Source organism: Bidens hawaiensis, unplaced genomic scaffold (genome assembly GCF_021521415.1).
Source record: "Bidens hawaiensis isolate Kalapana, Puna unplaced genomic scaffold, B.hawaiensis_p1.1 tig00009425_1, whole genome shotgun sequence".
Taxonomy (NCBI): Eukaryota; Viridiplantae; Streptophyta; class Magnoliopsida; order Asterales; family Asteraceae; genus Bidens; species Bidens hawaiensis.
Window position 1 is genome coordinate 243,897 of NW_027491697.1, and position 23,169 is coordinate 267,065.

Below are 23,169 nucleotides of genomic sequence, written 5' to 3' on the forward strand. Positions count from 1 at the left end.
AACATAATAACAATCTATGAACTATCATGCATCCATATAACCCTCTAGACACTATAACTACTATCCATGCATATCAATCACACCATACATACAAGATTAGGGTTTGTGTTCTAATTCAAATCAAGGACAACAATCAATCAAGCAACAACATCAATACTAGTTATCAATCATCATGAATTTAACAACCATCATGTTAACTCATACATACTCATGAAAATCGGCTGCCTAGGGTTTTTAATTAACCCATTAAACATCAAAATCAAACAACAAGAAGGTAAAGGATGATCAAATATACCTTCCTAGCACTTAGTTCTTCAATCAAAGGCTTGAATTGATGGTGTATATGTGTGTGAAAGTGGACGGCAGCCAAGAAGAGCAAGGGGAGGGCCGATTAGAGTTGTAGGTTTATAATAATAAGTTAGGGTTTAGTGTTAAGGTTATATTTATAGATAATCAAGTTACATTCTAGTCCCTAATCTTTCAAGTGTTACATCTCTAGCCTAAACTAATTAGTTCTTGTTTCTTGTTTAACATTCCACATAACAATCAAGTAACACACATATACCTAACACATAATAATCACATAATTAGTGTTTTGACGTTTGTCGTTTATTTATCAATCGCTTGCGTCAACTCGTTTGCGTTTCGGTGCAAATCCCGAAAGACTACACATGTAGTAAGTGTTAAGCGTCATTTAAACCCTAGTTTAAATGTAATGAAGTGTGCGTTATAGATTCAACGATCTTAAAGTTCGAATTTACGGAGTTGAGTTAACGAGGTTAACCTGAAATTGACGATTGTCACATCATACAACCGTCTCCTAACTTTGTTGTTCCGGAGACACAAGAATCACACGGTGAAGCTACGGGACAAAGAAGACGCGTCCACCGGAAAAAACAAGTTGCAACGGACGGGTCGGGACCGGCTTCGACTCCGAGGACGAAACGGAAAACCACTCTGTGGTCATCGGATGAGAAGGAAGCCTTGTGTCGGGCTTGGATAGTCATTTCTGAGGATCGGCGTTGCGGTAAATGTTTTAACGTTTTTAAAAATGATTTTTAATAAAAAAGTTAAATGACTTACAAATTTATTTATTCATTTTGCAGCCGACTACCAAAAGAGCAAGATTTTTTGGACAAAGGTTAGGGAGACGTTCTATACGCTCGTTGGGAGTACAGAGCGGAATGCCGATATGATTTCGGGTCGGTGGTCCGAAATCAGAAAATTTGTTGGCTTGTTTACTAATTTTTTCAACAGGAACAGCGGTCGTATGAGACCAAGTGGCAGTGATGATTTGGCGGTTTACAATTTCACTGTCGAAGAGTGGAAGCAGGAGTGTTTGCGGAGGTATGGGACGGTGAAGACGTGGAACGATGTAAAGTTGTGGGAGAGGTTGAAAAGGTGTTCCAAGTGGGTTGAGCTGGTGGCGCCGGACCTTGATGCGGAAGTAGGGCCGAAACGGACTAAAACTACTTCGTCTGGAGCGTATAGCACTTCCGCCGGGTCGGATTGCCGCGTTGGATTCGACCTAAACATTGCGGGGGAGGAAACGTCTTCACCGCCGAGGAGGCGGCCATTGGGACGGGACGCCAAGGGGAAAAAACCGGCTGAGGGGGAAGCCGTAAACATCGCCAATCTTGTTGAATCCCTCAATAAATTCAACAAAACCATGGAGGTGGTCTCTAATGACAAAAAGGAAAAAAGTCGAATGAGAGATTTGGACTTCCTTACTAGAGACTTCAGTAACCTAAATCCGGTCGATCAAATGCTAATGGAAAAGCAAAAGGAACGTATCCGAAAGAGGTTGATCGAAGAAGACCAAGCCGAAGAATAAGAATAATGTTTTTTTTAGTACTTTTATTTTTATTTTATTTTTAGATATTAATGTATTTTTTTTTAATGTATGTTTTTTTTAATAATTTATGAGTTTTTTTAATAATACGTTTTTTGAATATATTTATAAAAAAATAAAAAAAAAAATCCGCTGGAGCCCCTGCTAGAGCCCCTCCACACCAGGGCCAGGGGCTCCAACGGGGGCTCCAACACCCCCCTTATACAGTTTCTCTCTCTGCCACACGTCACAATATTATTGGCTGGAGCCCCCACTCGTGCCCCCATTAGAGCCCCCCACACCCCTCAGCCTAACAATGATTCTAATTTCAAGTTATGTGTCAAACTAGCTGGCATCACTACTTAAAATATTAACTCATTGGATTCTAATTCCTGTGATTTAACTCACGAACATCTTTGAGTATATAAAACAAATGGTCCTACACTAACATCCAACTTCCATTATTTATATTTGAAAATGTTAACTCCTTGTTTTAGGAGGTGATTCATATACAATTTTATAGAATAATGCAAGGAACCAGTGACAAAACAAATCTGAAAAGAAAATAATGAAAAACTATTAAGATTTCAAATCATTCGGGTGTGCAACCATTAAATAGTGTGTTGTAGAGTGGTAGTAGTAAAGATGTCACCTGGGATAAGTGAACCTATTTGTGTAATCGTTTAAATTAATATCTGTATTATTTTGGATCACTCAAATCAGAAATACATGATAGGTACCTCTAAATACTTAAGACTTGATCAGCTAAAGAGCTTATGTGTTTTGCCAATTACACGAGGTTATACCAACTCGGTGGACTGGGGTAGGCCGGCTGCATGCTGGCGATAATAGTTTGCATAGGTGATGGTACGGATGAGCAACTCAAGTCATAAAATTAAATTTTTAAAACCACAAATGGTGTAATTGTATACTTAAATACTTAATTCTATTTTCGGATTTTCTTACTTTGACTTGGTACTAGGTTAGTGGGCGTCCAGCTAAACTAAACAGCCCATCCCATCCCATCCCATCCCATCCCATCCCAACAATACTTAACAAAACAACCCATAGAAAACATCTCATACCTCATATTTTCTTAAAATTGCTCCCTTTAATCAACCCGATCTGAACTCTGAAGTAGCTCACTAACGACTTGACTCGTTTACACCCTAGCGGTTAAGTTCATGTTCAAAGTGGTCCCTGGCCATGGCACTGACCCAGGTCTAGTGTTAAAATAACATACAAGATAGAAAGAAAGTGCAACAATGCACTACTTAATACCCATGGCAGTTGGAAACTTGAAATTGGTGACCCACACCAAAAATAAAACTCTTAAATAAATTTACAGAAATGCTCCTTTTATAATCGTAGTTCGCCTCTAAGACGACCACCATCCCTTCGAAAGGGCTTTCTTCGTCCATGATTTGGAAATCGATTAGCATGATTAGGATTTCGACAAGAAGCACATTGATTGCCAAAATGCCAATGCACCCAAATTGGGATGAACACCTAACACCTTCAATAAAACTACAAGGAAACATCTGACCCACATTCAATTATGGGTTAAACGGGCCTAAACTCAGCAAACCAAGATTGAGTGACGCATAAATGCCGTTCCTTTACAAAGAAGGCTATTGACTTGCGAGTCGGTCAAAGGCTGGTGATGATTTTTGGAGTTACCACTTCTGCAAATTCATTAACAAAGTAGATCAAGCACTAGCAGCCTTGTTTGATCCCAGTAGGGACTTCGATTTCTGAGTTATCGAATAATATAATTAGGATTCTTAAAGCCTTAAAGGGCCCAAATATTTCATCAATGACACCTAATGTGATCGGCTCTATGTGATCCATAAAATTCATCCCTTGTTTAACGGGTTCCACTCGTTCCGCAATTACTTCCCCATAATCTCTGTACAGCTAGTCAATCCCTACCCGTCCATAAAATGCCTAGTGTCGTTTTCATCGCTTCTTGAACCATCAATCACCCCAGAACCCGATGCAAAACAATCCTTACCCGTCCCTTCATGAACCGAAAAACCCAAATTTCGTAACAAAAATAAAACACAAACAAAACATTAAACTTTATAAGACCACAACAAAAATAACATAATAAACACACCTTTCAAATTCCTAATATTATTACATCTTGTATTTGTCCCTAACTTTTTGTTTCAACTTCTCGGCCAATTCACGGTCTTGCCCCGTTAAGTGATCGATATTAGCCGCAAGTATTTTGAAATCAGAGTACTCTTGCTTTTCTCTCATCAACTCAAGGAACGTTGACATCTTCGACAATATATTATCCAAGCTTTGCTTGTAGTCGGGCTCATTAGAAGATGCAGCCCGTTTCCCTTTGTTGTTACTCCCTGGCGGGTGAATCGGTTCCTCTTGGGTTTCAAGCTCGTCATCCTTGTCATTGAAATCATTTCGACAATGGTCATCCGAACTAGCTAGGCAAGTACATTCATCGTGGGGTGATGTTTTTGTCCGTTTTGACGATTGCCCTATCAACGAGAGGTTCGCCCACTTTGTACAAGTTCTCACAACCTCCCAAACTTTATTATGAATAAACGCCGAACCCATCTCGGCTTTATACTCGTCACACGAATCTTGAAAAATATTGAGGTCACTCGTACCACTTTCTCGGTTGTCAAAATTCTTTTTATAGATCCCCTCAAACTTTTCAACCTTTAGACGGGTTTCCCTCCATTTGGACGATATCATGTCAGGGTTACGGTATTCTCCTCGACCCATTGTATTATGAAACTTCTCACGAACGCGTTTCCAATGATCTATTAAATAAACAAACACTACTAAATACTAAAAGATAAAACAACGAATAAAAAGCGAAAATCGTTACCAATCTTTGGTTCCTCGGGTTCATTAACCCAAGCCCGAGCTAACACTACTTCTTCCTCTGTTGTCCACTTCTCACATTTGCGTACGGTTACTTCGGGAGCCGATGCTGTAGCTTGTTTCTTTCGGTGTTTTCGTTTTCGGGGTTTATCGGGAACAATATCGGGTTTTTTGGTATAATTTTTCACTTGATTTTCATTGAAACTTTTAACTGGCTCTTGTTTCACATGAGCAACCTGAAATGAAGAATTTAAATTGAGTAATGTTTCAAAGGAAAAAACCCCAGCTTCAATATGCTTCTTAATTTCAAGAGAGATCCAAATTAGGGTTCTTCACAACTTCAGACAAAGATGAAGATGAAATCGGCTCTTGCGTTAGATAATGGCGAACGCCGTTTTGTTCGATCAATTCAGCATCTGATGCGAGTTCTTCATGAATCGAAGAACCCAAATTCCGTAGCTTTTGCAAATTAGGGTTCTCGAGTGAGTTCATAATTTCAATCGGCGATGATATTCATTCAACCAGCACTCAAAAATGAAGAGTGACTGACTGATAAGTGAGACGTTGAGCTAATTCATCTGCAGTGGTCCTGTCGATTGTAAAAGAGACAGCTTAAAAGGATTTGCGTAGTAAAATATTACACGGTCGACTAAAAAAAGTATTAATGTTAAAAGTAAAATAAGAAAAACCATAAAAGAAGATCACACAATAATCTGAACATAAATTTTTACTCAAAACTAATAATTTAACCACACATGTTAACTCCTCAGCAGTTTACGTTTGGCTCGCTTATTACAGCACACAATCTCTTTAACTATTCCCAATTTCCCATTAGTAAACCATTAGTGATTTGTTTCACTATATGATAAAAAATAAAACTCAAAATTTAAACAAATAGACCAAACCACTTTGCAAACTAATTCAATATCACATGTCAAGATATCTATGGTTTTCTTTTTGTTATTTTTTCTTTTTCTTTCACATTAATTAGTTTTAACTTGATTTTTTTTAATAACTTTAAAAATTATTTTTTTTAAATCTAAAGTTCTTTTTTTTAACATACTAGTATAAATTTTATTAAAAATTGAGTATATATATATATATATATATATATATATATATTTAATATAAGATAAATATTAATCATTAATGATTTTTATATTTTTTAACTACTTTTAAATCAAATATATATTGTTTATATTTATATAAAGAACTTATTTTTTATAATTTTATTTTATTCCTCCGAATAGAACATGGACATATGAGTGGATACCGTCACTATCAAAGATCTCGGGTGTGATGGTCAATCTATCTATCCCGATATATGAATAGATATATGATTCAGCATGCCCTTTTGTAAAATAAAATGTAAAAAAAAAAATACCACTCTCCCCCGACTCCGGAATAAAGTGGTAAAGGGTTACAATCATTTTTAATAAAAAAGAATAATAATTATAAATTATATTTATTTAATAAAAAACAATTAAAGTTTAGCTGCTAATGAGTGTAGAAAGTTTGGTTGGATTTAGGGCTGTCACTTTTACCCGAAACCCTAAACCCGACTCGAAAAAACACGTACCCGAACCCGAACTAACCCGACCTGAAAAACCCGAACCCGAATAAAGACTAATCCGAACCCAAACCGAAGTAATTTGGGTTGGTTCTCGGGTTTGATTTATAAGTTTCGGGTCAACCCGAATAAAGTTTTAGTATTGAAATTAAATATACTTTTAGGTATAATGGACTTAGTTTTAGCCACTAACGTTATCAAAATATGGTCCTAATCGATTGTTGTCATTACAACTATTAAAGATCGATTGTTTATTGTTAATTGATGTTTTCCGTTTATTACTAATAGCAATCGTAATCGAAAAACCAAATCACAACCAATTGAAGACAATTATGGTTCGAGTTAGTTTTACTTTTCTTTTGGATTGTTTTATCAAATTATGTTGGTTTATTGTTTGATTATTTGCTTACACGCAAAGAATAATATGTGCTTTAAATTTAGCATTGTAGTTTTTTAATATTTTTTTGTTTTTTGTTTTGTTTTCATGGATACTCGAAACCTGATTAACCCAACCCAAAAAAATCCGAACCCGAAAAACCCGTGAGAGATTCGGGTTGGGTTTCGGGTCAAGATTTAAAGCTTTAACCGCTGCAGTGTGGTCCTCCAGCCGGTGAAGCCATTGAGTGGGTGAGTTAACTGAAGCTGCTGATCGGTCCCAAATGTGCAGGAGGTTGTCATTGCCCCCGCTGGCTAGCTGTTGACCCGAAGCTGACCATTTTAACCCGCAAACCTCTTGGTGGTGACCGGAGTATGTTTCCACTATGTGTGATCTTATTCTGACGTCGTTGTTTACGATCTGACCGTCCATTCCTCCTGTTGTGAGTATGTGGCTGTTCCAGTCCATCGATCCGACCCGAGACTGATGGCATCCCCTCAAAGTTCTCAACTGTTTGTTTAAAAAAAGTAATTAAATTTCGAAAACAATCACAAAAAATATTTTTAATCATAAAAGTTTTATTAAAGTAGCATACCAGTTTATTAGAGGTAGAATCCCAGAGTTGGACATCAGAACTGTTAAGACCGACTGAAATGTGGCGGCCGTCCGGAGCCCACTTGACACTCGTCACCGGGCCGGCATCATCATCGACAGTAACGAGTTCTGATGTGTTACCATCAGCAGCATCCCATAGATAGACTGTATGTCCCAGGGCAATGGCAAGAACGTTGGTGCTTCCCCAATCTAAGAGATTCAAGTAGTAGTCGTCTATTTTAAAAGAGAAACAGTTTATATAAAAGAGAAAATTATCATGTTTGACCTAAATTTTAAACATAAGTCGGTCTATTTTAACTCATATCCATTCAATTATTGAGTTTTTATTCAACAAACAAGTGGCAAGCCACTTTATAGGCACGAGATTTTGTGATAAGTAAACGGGACCGAATTTCAACCAATACAAATTCAACACGTGTCAAACACGGTTAAACTTAGACTATATCTCTAGCTTTTTAGCCGGCATCCTTGACTGTTAGTGTAAATTACCGTCCATTTGCTTATGATTGGTTAACTAAATTTATTGGTCATATCTCATTATTTTGGCCATATATCTCTTTCCTTGTATGCAGCTTTTAGTTAGGACCCTATGTGGTTATTTAAAACTCTTGATGTATCTCCTTCGAATTACAATACAGAAAAGATTGATATCAAATTCTATATGGTATCAGAGCGAAGATCCTAAATCGCTCGGAAACAAACCTAATATATATATATATATATATATATATATATATATATATATCGCCCTGCTTTGATTTGCAGCCATGGCTGATGGAAAGAAAAAAGAAGAAACACATGCCGACACCAAATCTCCTTTCTATTTTCACGCTTCCGAAGCCAGTAGACCGAATCAAAGAGATATGATCAAAAGTTAAACTGATCGAAGAGGACACTGTGTTTTTTGCGGTCGCAACCAGAAGCCAACATGGCAAACAAGGTTAAACAAAGTGTCGATTGGATAATTGATTCGGGTTGCACCGAACATATAACGCACCAAGCCGAACTGCTAGAAGGTAAGACAATATCCATTCATGAGTCTCCTGTTATGATACCAAATGGTGATTCCATACATGTCGAGGGAAGGGGAAACTGTCGTTTGCCAAATGGAACAACTATCAAAGGGGTCTTATATTTACCAAAGTTTAAATGTAATCTTTTGTCCGTAAGCCGTTTGTCAAGAGAGCAACGATGCTCCATAACCTTTTTCCCCGAGTTTTGTTACATGCAGGACTTGTGTTCTAGAGAATTGATCGGAGTAGGTAAATGCAAACACGGTTTGTATCACATCGAGATGATAGAGAATAAAAGGAAGGCAATGATGTCCACAATAGACATATGGCACAAAAGACTAGGTCATACCTCTAGTAACAAACTCTCTCATTTTGATTTTGTTAAGAACACTTCCTTTAAAACCGTGGATTGTGACTCGTGTGCTAAGGCTAAACATACCCGATCACCCTTTCAAGTAAGCTCTATTAAAAGCAGAGAATGTTTTGAATTGATTCATTGCGATATATGGGGGAGGTATAGACATCCGTCACTCACAGGGGCAAACTATTTTTTAACAATCGTTGATAACTATAGTCGATCCGTTTGGGTTTTTCTTTTGAAACACAAGTTTGAAGCTGGTGACTGCATAATTAGATTTCACAAAATGGTTAAGACCCAATTTGGAAAGTTAATTAAAAGGATTTGTTGTGACAACGGGGAGAATTTATTTCAAACCGAATGAACAATTTTTATGCCGAGGAAGGAACGATCCAGGAAAGGACTTGCCCCCACACGCCACAACAAAATGGTGTCGTGGAACGCAAGCACAGACACCTACTCGAGACCGCACGAGCCCTTAGATTTGAGGCGAATTTGCCAAAAAGTTTTTGGGGCGAGTGTGTCATGACCGCGGCTTATATAATTAATCGCCTTCCTTCGAAGACCATTGACAACAAGACCCCATTTGAGATCCTAAACGAACGAAAGCCTGATTATGAGCACATGAAGGTTTTTGGTTGTCTCGCCTATTTCTTAAACATCGACACTAATGGAGATAAATTCGAATTAAGGGGGAGACCCGGAGTATTTTTAGGTTACCCACCGGGAACGAAAGGGTACAAAATATATGACATGGTTCATAATAAAATAGTCGTGTCAAGGGATGTAAGCTTTGCTGAAAGTACCTTTCCGTTTAGCAACTCTAAGCCTATTGACAAAGAAGAAAATAACAAACTTTTTAGTTTTCCGCCTTGGTATTATACAACAGTAGACTAAACAAGTGATATAAGATCAAGCCAAGCTGGAGACCCAAATGTAAGTGAATCACATGAAAGTGGACAAGAAATATTGAATTCAAGTAACACGTCCCAACATGAAAATGCACAAGGGCCTGATCAAAATGAAAATGGGTCTACTGTTTCCAATGACAAACCCACACAACAAAGCCACCAAACTGAAAATGGAAATGAAAATGGGTCCCATGAGTCTACGGTTGACTATGGATCTAATACACAACAAAAACTTCAAACAGAAAATATGGATGACACGGTCCATGAGGAGTCCGAACCAAGCAGACAACAGAGAAATAGAACCCGACCAAAGCGTCTAGATGATCATCTCCCACCATCCATCAATAATGCTTTACCCACTACCAATCAAGAATCTTCAACGGTACATTCCATAGCAAACTTTATTTCTTATAAACATTTTTCTGACACTCATAAAGACTTCTTGGCGGCCATCGGCTCGATCAACGAGCCAAAGTTTTTTAAACAAGCTGTACAGGATGAAAACTGGAGAAATGCTATGGAGAAAGAAATACGAGCCTTAGAAAAAAATGAAACATGGACTCTTGAAACTTTACCAGAAGGAAAGCGGGCCATAGACTCTAAATGGGTCTATAAAGTGAAGTTTAAGCCAAATGGAGAAGTAGAAAGATATAAGGCGAGACTAGTAGCTAAAGGGTTTACGCAATTGAAAGGAGTAGACTTTCACGACACTTTTGCTCCTGTCGCTAAACTCGTTACAGTTCGCACCTTCCTAGCAGTGGCAGTCAAGAAGGATTGGCTTATCCATCAGCTAGATGTGAACAACGCCTTTCTACACGGAGATCTCAATGAAGAGGTATATATGAAGATTCCTCAGGGTTTCGATAAAGGAAAAGAAAACCAAGTGTGCAGATTGAGAAAATCACTCTACGGTCTCAAACAAGCTTCTTGAAACTGGTACCAAAAATTTACTCCAGCCCTATTAGTGCTCGGTTTCAATCAATCCAAGGCTGACCATTCTCTTTTCATTTACAAAAGGGGAACCATTTTTGTAGCAGTCCTTATATATGTCGATGATGTTATTGTTGTGGGAAACACATTATCAAAGATCAACGACATGAAAGACTACCTCGACAAGAGATTTAGCATCAAAGACCTAGGAAATCTGAAATAGGGATTGAAGTGGCACGAATAAAGGAAGGCTTAGTTCTCAGTCAACGTAAATACACACTTGACATACTAAGAGATTGTGGGGTACTAGGCTCTCGACCGAGTGCATTTCCTATGGAGCAAAACTTGAAGTTGGGAAAAGGTGATGAAGAGCCGCGAGTGGATGCTAGTCAATATAGACGGCTCATAGGAAGGCTGCTTTATTTGCAAGCCACTCGACCTGACATAGTTTACTCCGTAAATGTGCTAAGCCAATTCGTATCCGACCCGCGACAAAGTCACATGGAGGCAGCCACAAGGGTTTTGAGATACCTAAAAATGACTCCCGGACAAGGAATGTTATTATCAAAATAAGGTGGCACAGATCTTGTAGCGTACTCTGACTCGGATTGGCTTGGATGTCCTTACTCAAGAAGGTCAAGAACCGGTTATTTGTTACAATTAGGGAGATCTCCAATATCATGGAAATCTAAGAAACAATCTGTGGTCTCTCGTTCCTCGGTTGAAGCAGAATATCAAGCAATGGCAACCACAGTTAGTGAAATGTTATGGATTCGTTGGCTATTGAGTGAACTCGGACTAACTCAAGACCAACCGACTCCATTGTTTTGTGACAACCAAGCCGCTAGATACATTGCCAACAATCCCGTTTATCATGAACTAACTAAGCACGTAGAGATGGATTGTTTCTTTGTTCGTGAACGGGTGGAATCGAAGGAAATACAACCAGAGGAGATCGATAGTAAAGCCCAAATCGCCGACCTCTTTACCAAGGCTTTGGGTTCACAACAACTGCACTTTCTTCTTGGCAAGTTAGCCGTTCGTGACCTACACGCTCCAATTTGAGGGGGAGTGTAAATTACCGTCCATTTGCTTATGATTGGTTAACTAAATTTATTGGTCATATCTCATTATTTTGGCCATATATCTCTTTCCTTGTATGTAGCTTTTAGTTAGGACCCTATGTAGTTATTTAAAACTCTTGATGTATCTCCTTTGAATTACAATACAGAAAAGATTGATATCAAATTCTATACTTAGTAGGCTTCAAGATATGTGTTTATTCACTTAGTTGGTCCCTTACATTCCCTCTTAGTCGGCTCCAACTCTGCTCGTGGGCTAAAGCTTCACTTAGCCGTTTTCTTTTCTTTCTTTTAGCCGGCAAAATTAAAAATATTTACCTACTTAATTCAATACTTAGCCGTGGGCTAAAGCATCGCATTTGACAAGAATTATTCACTCTTTGAGGATTTTGTGTTTGGAACGTGGTTTGATGATTTTTGATGTTTGAGTCGTGTGTTTTTCATCAATGTTATAATTATAACATGTTGATTGTTCTTAGCCAAAGCTCACAGTATACTTACTGGTCCGGGTTGTTTTTTTTCTATCAACTCGATCGAGGTAAAATACAAGTCAAATAGACTCTCATTTGTAAATTATGTTACAGCCTCTTATTTCTCTTGTTTTTTGTTTTTTTTTCCTAAACATGTTTTATTTTCTTATTTTGGTTTTAGGAGGCATTTGTGCATGTTGTGAGACTCACTTCCTGCCAATGCATCCATTATATCTCTTCATCAGGCTTTCAAGACCTCATAATTAGTGGCGGATCTTGAGCATCTAGTATGCATGGGCCGAAAGTTACAAGACCCAAATTTTTTTTGTGCGTCTAAGTTTTAGGTCGGCAATCCGGTTCGGGTCGGGTCAAACAATAATTCCAAGCCCTAACCTACCAAATTGAAAGAAATACAAAATGGTGAAATGCGAATTGCCGAACCTGGTCTTTCTTGCTTATGTTGACTATTTAGATTAATCGATTTCACTCCAACACGATCCAGTTCCGAACCTCAGGCCTCAACAGACAGCAACAGTGCCCAAACAATCGATTTCACACCCAAAGGATTTCACCAATTCACCTGAGCTTATGTTATGACTTTTGTGTCGAACCTCACAAGTCAGTAAGTCACACTGCAACCAGCGCACAATGAAAATTACATTTGTTGTTGTGTTCGAACATCGACCGGATGGTAGGGTTGGATTTTGGGTTTAATGTTTTTGTTTGTTTGTTTAAAATTTATTTGGGCTTGGGCTTGGGCTTGCGTAGTTTTATTTCTTAGCCTTTATTTATATGTATGTTTATTTCGTAAACGATTTCTCGCTTTTTGACTTTAAACAAACTTTCTTTATTTAAAAATTCAAGGCTGGCCCGGACTCAAATGGTATGGTTGGGCCAGATTCAAATAACTTGGTTGGGCCGAACTCAATGCATTTATATATTTTTTGATTTTTCCGGAAAAAATACGCTACCGAGCGAAAACGTGATGTGGCCGCGGCCCACCTTGGCCCAAAGAAACATCCACCACAGTTCATAATGTCAGTTGTGTCATAACTTGGTGATTCTATGATAGCTTGCATGCACTTTGCAATAACCTCCACATCGATGGCACTTCGGCTATTTCAGTGACACTGCTACGGATGGCTCAGGATCTGTTTCTAGATGATTCTGCAAGTCGGGAAATGGGTACATTGGATATTATTAGGATTAGACAAGCATATATATATATGGTTCATAGTAATGCAGTTGTTTAATAAGTTGTATGGTTTTGGTTATATTAATATTCTGTCAGCTGTAAATATTTATGTAGTTGGTTATCTTTTGAGGCGTGAATATTAATTTTTGTGGTTATTCTAGACAATGTTGTTTGTTGTTTTATACTCGTGACCTGGAATTTGAGATATATGTTGTTTATGCTTCAAATTGTGTTGTGAAACTAGAGTTCTTTAAATTGAATTGAAATTAATTGGGACAAAAAGTATAATTGTGATAAACCATGATTAAAAAGATGTTCGACTGAGATATATTAAAATATAATGTTACGGATTAGCAACTTAAAGGATCTACCAAAAAGAGAACCAATTTTGTTATGGCTTGTTACTATATAACTTTTGAAAGAATGTGTAAAGGTTGTAGATATCTTTCTTTTCAATGGACACTTTTTTAAGTGATTATGTTGATCTAGAGTTATCTTTAAATCTCAACTTTTTCTTGATTTTAACAAAGACAACAAATGCTTCTAACAATGTTTAGGATTTTTTTTTTAATTTCAAATGTGACAAATATATCATCATTAGTTAAATCATAACATATCATGAGGCTCGGTGAGTAATTTAACTCGGACAACAAACGCTCCTAGCAATGGCTTTCAATTTGATGCTTTTAAATTGATGCTTCCAATTTGATTGTTATAAAGCTAGTGATATTTTTTAGATTATGGCTAGAGAATTGAGAAAGCAGAAAGGATTCGGTAGCAAGTAAAAACTTAATACAACTACTTCACAAAATTGCTTATATGATGATGCCTAACCTATGTGATCAATCTCAAATTGCTTATACTAGTTTAATGTTGAGTTCAATTTAAATCTTTTAACCCTGGTAACACAATTTTTTTAGAATCTTTCCCAGGAATTACAAGTAGTTATCATCTAATCGTGATGAATATCCATTGTTTTAATGGTCAAGAGACCTAGCAAGTCGCAACCATATTTGTAAATAACAATAAACATAAAATTTGGGTCGGGCGACTTAATGGGCCGGATGCTCCTGCATCAGTCGGGGGCCCATTGAACACTCATCACCGGGCTCCCTTCGTCATCTTCACTAACAAGTTCTGATGTGTTACCATCTGCAACATCCCATGAATACGCCGTATGTCCCAGGGCAATGGCAAGAACATTGGCGCTTCCCCAACCTAACAGATTCAAGTAGTAATCGTCTTGAATATCGGGTGCATCAAGTGCCCTTTCAGAAGTTGTTTGTAATTAAAGGAAACAACATATTAGCACTTTAAAAAAAATTGAATGTTATTAAGAGCGGATATTGTGTTTGCAATTAAACGATTTTCTTTTCTTTCTTTTCGACGTTTCAGTTTCTGGCTTCTGCTTTCGCAGATTCATATTAGTGTCTTCATCATAGCTTTAAAATGTCATAACTCAATAAGCAAAAGAAAAGAAAAACAGTTAAAAGGATCTATCTATCAAGTTGACAAAAGGTCAATCATATATATGTTGGGTCTCCTCGTTGACTCTAATAACAACTAGTTTGCACATCTAAAATCATCTAAAACAAACTTAAACTTTTGCTCCTTTTGGCCGGCCATGGTTAAGCGTGTCCTAATGCTACCATCATAGTCGTTCTTTTAGCATCATTCTTGGCCTCTTCAGCTTTTCCGCTGCTACGGAAATACCTAAAAACATCCTGCACATACATAATGAACATATATATTAACAGACTTATAGCACACAATACATGGACGGCAAAAGAACAAGAACACGCTATGTGAGTTGTATATATATAAGAACCTGAATCACCCATATGCTTATCAATGATTCAAGAGCAAAGAGCGCAGATCCAATCATGTACATACACTACAAATGCCAACACAAACAGTGACCCTCTTTGTCTTGTGTATTGGTTTGTAACGTTTTATGTGGAATATGAATATTTGAAAGAGAACAAAAAGGTTAAAAAAACTTACTCCAACCACACCATTAACGGGTAAAATATCTAGCGCCGAGAAGATCCCACTGTAACATTTAAACACAACTCAATCGTCATGTGTCATTGCTGTTAATATTGTAGATCCAAATATCAAAATCCGTGAAGATCATAAACAGTCAATCAAGGATCACTTACGTGAGAGATTTCCCGTTGAAGATCACAGGAGGGGCAATCGAAGCATATACACAAAAGAAAAGGTGACACTGCAAGCACAAAATCATATGTGAAAAACAAATAAGAAACATACTGGGAAAGCAAAGTTAGAAAGCTTATACTGTATGTAAAGAAAAAGAATCCAAATATCAAAGTACCATTGTTCCTGTTGAGAGAAAACAACAAATGAATATATAATTAAGTAATTAACAACAGCTAAGGTTTTGTTTTCTAGTTTAAAAATTAGATCATATATCTAGCAACATAAAAGCATAAGGATTATACCTCATAGCGCGATACAACGGGCGATACCACAAGATATAAGCCCCAGGAATTCCTGTTATGAGGTAGATAACCGCAAGAAGCCAAACTTCCAAGGCTGGGAATTGAGAAACAATAATCGTGCTTAAGATGTAATATAGAAATAAGTACGGTTTCGTTGTTAAAATTTTAAACCTGAGCCTTTAAACCAAGCCATGGTGACCGCTACAAGATTCCATATGAGGCATACAACTATACCCGAAAAAATATCACAATACACCAAATTCTTATTACTTAGGCTCAACTCCTTCGCTTTAATAATGGTAAAAGGTCACCCTTTTGTCTATAGATTCATATCTAAAACGCATATATTTGAAATTCTACAAAGCCTTTTAACTTTAATGTCTTAAGTCTTTCAGTGGTGTTTAGATAACTGGATGTGCATTTTAAAAAGGGCACTCACAACATTTTTCCATTAATATTTCATACAAGCGTTTAAGTTTGCTATCTAGCCGTTTTTGCTGCCCTAGCTATGCGTGGTATGTGACGGTTTTCGATTCATCCATGCATCATTATATCACCCTTTTCCCCATTGTCATTGTTTCAACATATTGTCATGAAAACAACACTCCTAAAATAGGCTAAAAATCGATTATCACAATGAAGTGACGCACATATCAGTTTAGCAATGCCGAATTTACGTACCAAGCAATGTTGTGAATGCAACATATTGTGTTCTTTGTAGATGAAGCGGGATCTCATTTGGAATGTTATGATGAATTAGAGGGGAAAAAGGTGGCCAGTTCTTTTTTTCTGCAACAATCCCAGCTGCAAAATAGATGGTGTAGATATACAAGTTCATATTTAGTGCCCCCACAATATACTTTTACCATGTTATCGAACTAAAATCCAAAGCAAGTTGAATAAAAGAAAATGAAATTACCTCGTTTGGCAGCCTCTTCCTTTCTTTTTAATTCCTATATAAATAACAACTATTGTAATCAATAATTATGTATATACGAGTGAAAGAAGCACAAGGACGAAATCTTTAGCGTCTACATGTTAAAGTGCAATTCGAATGATTAATACGAAGAAGTCAATTTAGCCGTTAGCACTAAATGAGAATGAGTCAATTTAGTAGTTAGCAACAACATGTTCGCGGTCCGAATTTAATGGTTACTAGGCCAAACTATTAGTAATTACTTTTATTATCAAAAACAAAACCGAAAAGCTGAATTTTAAAACGAACCAAACTGAACCATATTTTTAATCCCAGTTTTTGGAATGGGCTTTCCACATTCACAAGCTAAAACGAAGAGACAGGTGGTCTGTTAACAAAAACCGATGGCCTCTTAATTAAAACCCTAATCTAACCTTCTCTTGCAATTGTTTGGTCGCAAGTCTTCAGTTATTGAAATTTTAAATGGTACACAAGTGTTCATTTCTTGCTTGTTTGCTTCAATTGTAACTATTCGATCCACATGTGTAATAGGTGTTCCTTGATAATGAACTATGTTATATTAATTTAGTTTTCATTTTTTGATAGTGCCTTGAAGAATAAGGAATTAAGTTCATTAACAATTAAATCTTGATGGCAATAAGAAATTACTATGTTTGTGTAATTGTGTTGTTACAAATATAAGAATTTGGATACTCTATTGAATTGTAACCAATAGATAACATAACCGATATAATTGCTTCTGCCACATAACCGGTTAGTGAGAACCGATTTTAACTATTTTGGAACCAAACCGGTTTTCTATAACAGACCCGGTTCTGGGTTTATTTTTCAGTCATTTGTTGGTTTCGGTTCCAGCCTAGTTCTAGCAGTGATCCGTTGCACAACCCTAGTTGAGGCAGGTAAGGTATTGAGATGGGGGTGATTTCTAATAAAGCCTAGTTGGAAGGATGTTATGAAGATATGAGGCTCGTGAAAAGCATACACCCAAAATGAAGAGGGAAGTGAGGCATGGGAAAGGAGAGCAACCATGATTTCATGTAAGGCGAATCATGTGCTCGGATTTCCCATTTTGTTAAGATGTGTGTAGGCAAGAAAACCGAAATTGAATATCATGTGCAGTTGCAAAATTTTTAAATTTAGGGTTGTAAAATTCACTCCCCTGACATTAGAATAAATTAATTGGCAGGTGAAATTGTTTACAACGTATTAGTGAAAATAAGTAAACTTAGTAAATGTCTCAGATTTAAACTTCAATGGATAGACCCATGTATATTGCATGAAATCATCCGTTAAAACCATATAATATTTATAACCCGCGTGGCTCAAAATCAGGAACGTCCACAAATCACAATGTAAAATATCAAAAGGTAACAAAGTGCGAGCTGTAGACTTTGAGAAAAAGCAAACGCTTATGTTTAGACTGATGCAGGAGTATCCGGCCCATTAAGTCAGCCCGGCCCAGCTGTTTATTTTATTTATAAATATGGTTGTTAGGGTTTCTTGTTTAGTAGTTTTTGTTTAAGTTTATTGATAAAAGAACATTGTTATTGAACCTTTGGTTCGATTTATCGCCTTTGATTAATCATGAGTCTCTCGAGCCATTGATCGCTTCCAAAACTGCATCATAGACAATTGACAAGAATGAAAAACAAAAAGTAACTTTATTTATTGCAAGAAATAAATTGCTTCAAACGAAGAAACTCTATGATACCCAAGTTGGTTCTGCCAAAAGGGAGAATCTTTAGTTGAAGAAAAGCAAGCAGTGGCAAAAGAGTTGGAGGTGAGCGAGTAAAGATCACTTGTACTGTTATGACGACTTAGGATCATGTCATCCTTAAAATCCTATAGAGCATCCAAAAATGTTAAATTCAATGTATCAATATCAAATTTATGCACATAAATAAGGCTTTAATGAAGTTGGGGTAAAATAGAACCAATTTTAGGAGTAATGGTTTAGATGGTGCGGAAATAGTGGAGGAACCGAAATTCGATTTCCATTACCTACATATATTGACAACCTTGGTGAACACAAGGAAAAAGTATTGAGTTTTTACCTGGATCATACGTGACATGAGAGGATGCACATGTATCGAGATGCTACATATCATCACCGAAGTCCATGGCGAGCTTGAATAACATGGGCTAGTTGGGTTGGTTCAAGTGCGTCTTTTTCGGTTAAATGGGCATGGGCCGATCCATTTACAGAATGGGTTGTAATATTGTTAGGCTGAGAAATGGGTTTGGACAAGGTTGACCAATCTTGGTTAGAAATGGGCAGGGAGGAGCCCAATAAGGAGCATAAGCCGGTGGTTGGGCCGAGTATGATCGTTGTTGGATCTGACCTTGGCCACGACTATTGGAACGGTTAATTCTGTTAAGTCCTGACTGGGGGCATTAGAGCAGCAGGTTTAGTGATCCATGTTGGATAGTGGTTGGTTCTCGCAGGCGGACGAATTCAAGGTTGAGACGTGACAGCGGCGAAAGCCAAAGGAGTGGGTGAGATGGTTTCTCGGGCTTCAATATGGCGTGCCTCAAATTGAAACTGATCATAAGCATTTTCCCTAGGGAGAGAGATTGATTGAGAATGTTGATTGAGAATGTGCTCCTCCTGGGCTCTCCCTCCCTACCTATTTCCAACCCAAGCTTAGGCTCAACCTTGGAATCCCAAACTCACTTCTCGGCCCAATAACAACCATGCAACCCAATCCGGGAATCAGTCGGTCCAGGTCCATTTAATCAAAACAAACTCACTTGAACAACCCAACTGGCCTATTCAGGCTCTCTTCATGGACTCTGATGATGATCAATGGCATCTCGATACATATGCATCCTCTCATGTCGCATATGACCTAGATAAACTTAATACTTTTTCCTCGTATTCACCAATGGCGTCGATATTCGTAGGTAATGGTAATCAAATTCCAGTTTTGGGTTGGGAATCTTCCACTATTCCCATGCCATCTAACCCTTACACCTAATACCGGTTCTATTTAACTCAAATTTATTAAAAACCTTATTTTTGTACGTAAATTCGATATTGATAATTAGACTTCCATTGAAGACTATTTTGGATTCTCAATTAAGGATTTCAAGGATGACATGATCCTAAGTCATCACAACAGTACGAGTGATTTTTACTCGCTCACCTCCAACGATTCTGCCATCGCTTGCTTCACTTAAACTAAAGATTCTCCTTTTTGGCACAACCGAATTAGGCACCCAGGTCAACTCGTCATGGAGTTTCTTCATTCGAAGCAGTTTATTTCTTGCAATAAATTAAAGCTACATTTTGTTTGTCATTCTTGTCAATTATCTAAACATACATGTTTGCCTTTTTTTCAGATTCTACAACTCTTACTTTGTACCTCTTACTATTTTACATTGTGATTTGTGGGCATCCCCTTATATTGAGCCATGCGGGTTATAAATGTCATATGGTTTTAACAGGTGATTTCACGCAATATACAAGGACCTAAACATTAAAATTTATAAATCTAAGACGATTATTAAGTTTACTTATTTTCACCAATGCGTTGCAACACAATTTCACTTGCCAATTAAATTATTCCAATGTGATGTGGGGGGGGGGGGGGGGGGTTGAATTTGACAACACTAATTTTAAAACTTTTATTCAATTCGGTTTTCTTGCCCGCAAACAACTCAACAAAACGGAAAGTATGAGTGCATGATTCGTCGCTTAAAAGAAGTAACGTGTGCTCTTCTTTCACATGTCTAGCTTCCCTATTCGCTTTTGGTGGAAGTTCTTCACGCAACCTCATATCTTCACAACATCTTTCCTACTAAGCTTCATAAAATAACACTCCCACCTCATTACTTTACCTACGTCAACCCTCTTATGACCACCATCATGTAGGGATGAGCTTGGTACAGTATCCGTACATGTATTTGAATTTGATTAGTCTATACGGAGTATATGGAGTTTTATGTTGAGAAAAGGGCATTAAAAGCTTGAAAACCTCTTCGTCTTCTTCATTCCATGTTGTTGGATGCCCCTGTGAGTCACTCCAGCGTCCCGCCCTCAAATTGCCAAATATATTGCACTTTAGCCACGTAGGTTTCCGTTACCTTCATCAAAAGTGACGGAGCAAAATTTTCTCCTTTTGGCTCGAACGAACTTTCATCCTCACCTTTGTCCATGCATCTTTAGCTCCACATTTGATCAGCAACATACTCACCATGTGCACCTTTCTTGTTAACGATTCTCATGACTTTGGATAGAAAGTCGGACGCTAATTCATCATCTTTCATTTGTAATGTTTCGAAATTCCTTCGTAATCCCTACTATTTTACTACTTATAACTTTGGAATCTCCCAAGTACTTGGTTTGCAGCAAGGTCCACACTCGTATTGTTGTTGAATTTGTAATTGTTTTCAAGAATACATCGTGTCATGAGCAACATGTTGGATGATGGGCATAGCAATTTTCGTCCTTCTTGTTTTCTTTAAGTCTCCCTTGATCATCATCCTATTCAATAAAGGCTGCTCCCACATACCCTCACGGATCTTGAGAGCGTAATAAGTTTTGAACAATCATACTCCAAAGCACATATCCTACCTTAAACACATGTATGAGCGGTTGCGCGGTTCCAAATGCAACATGGTAGTCATTGTTGATCAAGTAAGAACTTCAACACCTAGTTTGCATTAACAATGGTAGAATGTTGGAGCTTATGAATACAAATAGGTGAAATGTTTATGCAAAATTTAGAGATCTGAGTGATTCATAACAAAGCAAATATGAAATATCCGACATACTTAACTAATATTTTGTAACCAGCTACTAACGACCATCTAGACTTATTGGATCCTTCTCATTCTCTAACAGGCTAACGACCTTATTGACTTCTTATTCTAAGCTAATGGCTTTGCTATCGGCTAGTCACTTGACCATTTACCAAAGGCCCTTTGGCATAGTGGTATAAAAGTGCCGGAAAAAAAGGCATCTCACCCAAATGGTGAGGGTTCTAACAAAAATGTGTAAATTAATAAGGAGTATGATAAGAGAGTGTTTGATCTTAGTTGTTCTAAAAACTTAACCATTTGAATTGTACTTCAATATTTACTCTTACACACTAGCCCGAAACCGCATTTGCTGCGAGTTTATACCTCTTCTCTCCGATTCAAATCAGCCTCCTTTGCTTCAAGCTCTTTCTCCTTGGCACTCAAATCCTAGCATCATTATCAAATACAAACGACAATACATAACAAAACCATCATCATCACCATGCATAAAATACAAAATCTATGATCAATATTAGATTACATAACAAGAACGGTTATTAGATTACCACTTCAGCAAAGGGATTCGAATCATAATCGACTAATCGTTACCCATGAGATCCAAGAAATCAGAAAAATGATGATTGACTACAAACTTTTTGATCAGTAACTGTTCAAGACGTTTAAGGATTTGAGTGTATGTTAATTGGGTTATTATTGTACCCAGTGTACATGTGTTTCTCAAGCTGCCGTTTTGGTTTCTAACGAATGAAATCTTCAAAGATCAGTTAACTATGGACTCGGCACTTAACTTGCCACATCATAGGTTAGGACTAATTATTATTATTATTATTATTATTATTATTATTATTGTTATTATTATATTTTTTCGGTTTATTGTTAATTTATTCTTTTTTCAATCTATTTATTTTAGACGACATTTTCAAGAGTAAAAAAGATTTTAAATAACGACCTCATGCTAGACTACAGTATGAAACTTTTGTTATTAAGATGAAATAATCTAGTATAAAATCATATAAAAGGCCAACGATAATGAGCATAAAACGTACAAAAGTATTTAATCCGTTGTCTTTAGCGAGAAATTCAACAATGTTTTCAATTTCGTTCTAGTCTTCAAAACGACCTAGTTGTTAACCTTTCAGTTAGTTTCCAGTCAAGCTAATAACCTTTCAGTTAGTTTTATTACAGAAAGTAGAGTCCATAGAAGACTCATACCAAATTTTTATTTGCAAGTCTTTATCTTTCTTGAGAAGAAAATGAGCCCCTCCATTTGGGCCATTTTGATTATTCATGGAGTTATGTTGGATCCTGTTTCTGATCATGTTTCTTGAAGAGATCAAGGAAATCCTCCATCCATGACAGATGCTTCAACTAATAGAAAAGTTCTTTCATCCAAGTTACCGCATCAAGTAAAAACGTCCTAAACAACTGAACAAGAATCTTATCAAAAATCTTATCTTTAAAACTGTCGACAATTTAGTGAGTTACCGAGTGAGAGTTCATCAAAAACTTATTCCCACCACCGACAACAAAATGTAAACATTCACGCATCAGTCAGTAATCCATCAACAGTCACTTTTTTTCTAGTTACGTTATCCGTCGTTTAAGCGCCACCAATCACCGATAAATAATTATATTTTTCACTTCCTTGCTTTTCAGGATACATGCTACAAACACTGTGAGTCAGAGTCAATTTTCTAGTAGTGAATAAATCATCCGAAATTTTGTTACATCTGAGATAGCAGGCAAACGGTCAATAAGCTATTCAGGCTCGATAACTATATTATTCAGTTTATTAT

General features: G+C 37.1%; 2 protein-coding genes across 2 annotated transcripts; both read right to left on the reverse strand.

The window, feature by feature from the left end:
* Positions 1-3,890: 3,890 nt before the first annotated feature.
* LOC143532242 (uncharacterized) lies at positions 3,891-8,632 on the reverse strand. The gene is made up of 5 exons (XM_077027345.1): positions 8,611-8,632; positions 7,229-7,461; positions 6,796-7,143; positions 4,692-4,923; positions 3,891-4,623 (listed from the first exon to the last, which is right to left on the reverse strand). Exons 1-5 carry the CDS (start codon positions 8,630-8,632, stop codon positions 3,971-3,973), a joined length of 1,488 nt encoding a protein of 495 aa, XP_076883460.1. The 3' UTR covers positions 3,891-3,970.
* Positions 8,633-14,730: 6,098 nt separating this feature from the next.
* LOC143532243 (secretory carrier-associated membrane protein 1-like) lies at positions 14,731-22,921 on the reverse strand. Its single transcript, XM_077027347.1, has 11 exons — positions 22,859-22,921; positions 21,737-21,799; positions 16,592-16,625; positions 16,362-16,476; positions 15,844-15,914; positions 15,673-15,766; positions 15,506-15,553; positions 15,370-15,435; positions 15,212-15,260; positions 15,036-15,101; positions 14,731-14,931 (listed from the first exon to the last, which is right to left on the reverse strand). Exons 1-11 carry the CDS (start codon positions 22,919-22,921, stop codon positions 14,836-14,838), a joined length of 765 nt encoding a protein of 254 aa, XP_076883462.1. The 3' UTR covers positions 14,731-14,835.
* Positions 22,922-23,169: the final 248 nt, after the last annotated feature.

Excerpts from the sequence above, each read along its gene's own strand:
- LOC143532242 (XM_077027345.1), bottom strand. The coding sequence starts at position 8,632 with ATGAGAGAGTTTGTTACTAGAG. Across the intron at positions 7,462-8,610 it reads GAGAGAGTTTGTTACTAGAG|ACGACTACTACTTGAATCTC; the intron begins GTATGACCTAGT and ends CTTTTAAAATAG. Across the intron at positions 4,924-6,795 it reads CCAACCCGAATCTCTCACGG|GTTGCTCATGTGAAACAAGA; the intron begins GTTTTTCGGGTT and ends TCTTCATTTCAG.
- LOC143532243 (XM_077027347.1), bottom strand. The coding sequence starts at position 22,921 with ATGCGTGAATGTTTACATTTTGTTGTCGGTGGTGGGAATAAGTTTTTG. Across the intron at positions 15,261-15,369 it reads TTCAACGGGAAATCTCTCAC|TGGGATCTTCTCGGCGCTAG; the intron begins GTAAGTGATCCT and ends TAAATGTTACAG. Across the intron at positions 15,102-15,211 it reads CCGTTAATGGTGTGGTTGGA|TGTATGTACATGATTGGATC; the intron begins GTAAGTTTTTTT and ends TGGCATTTGTAG.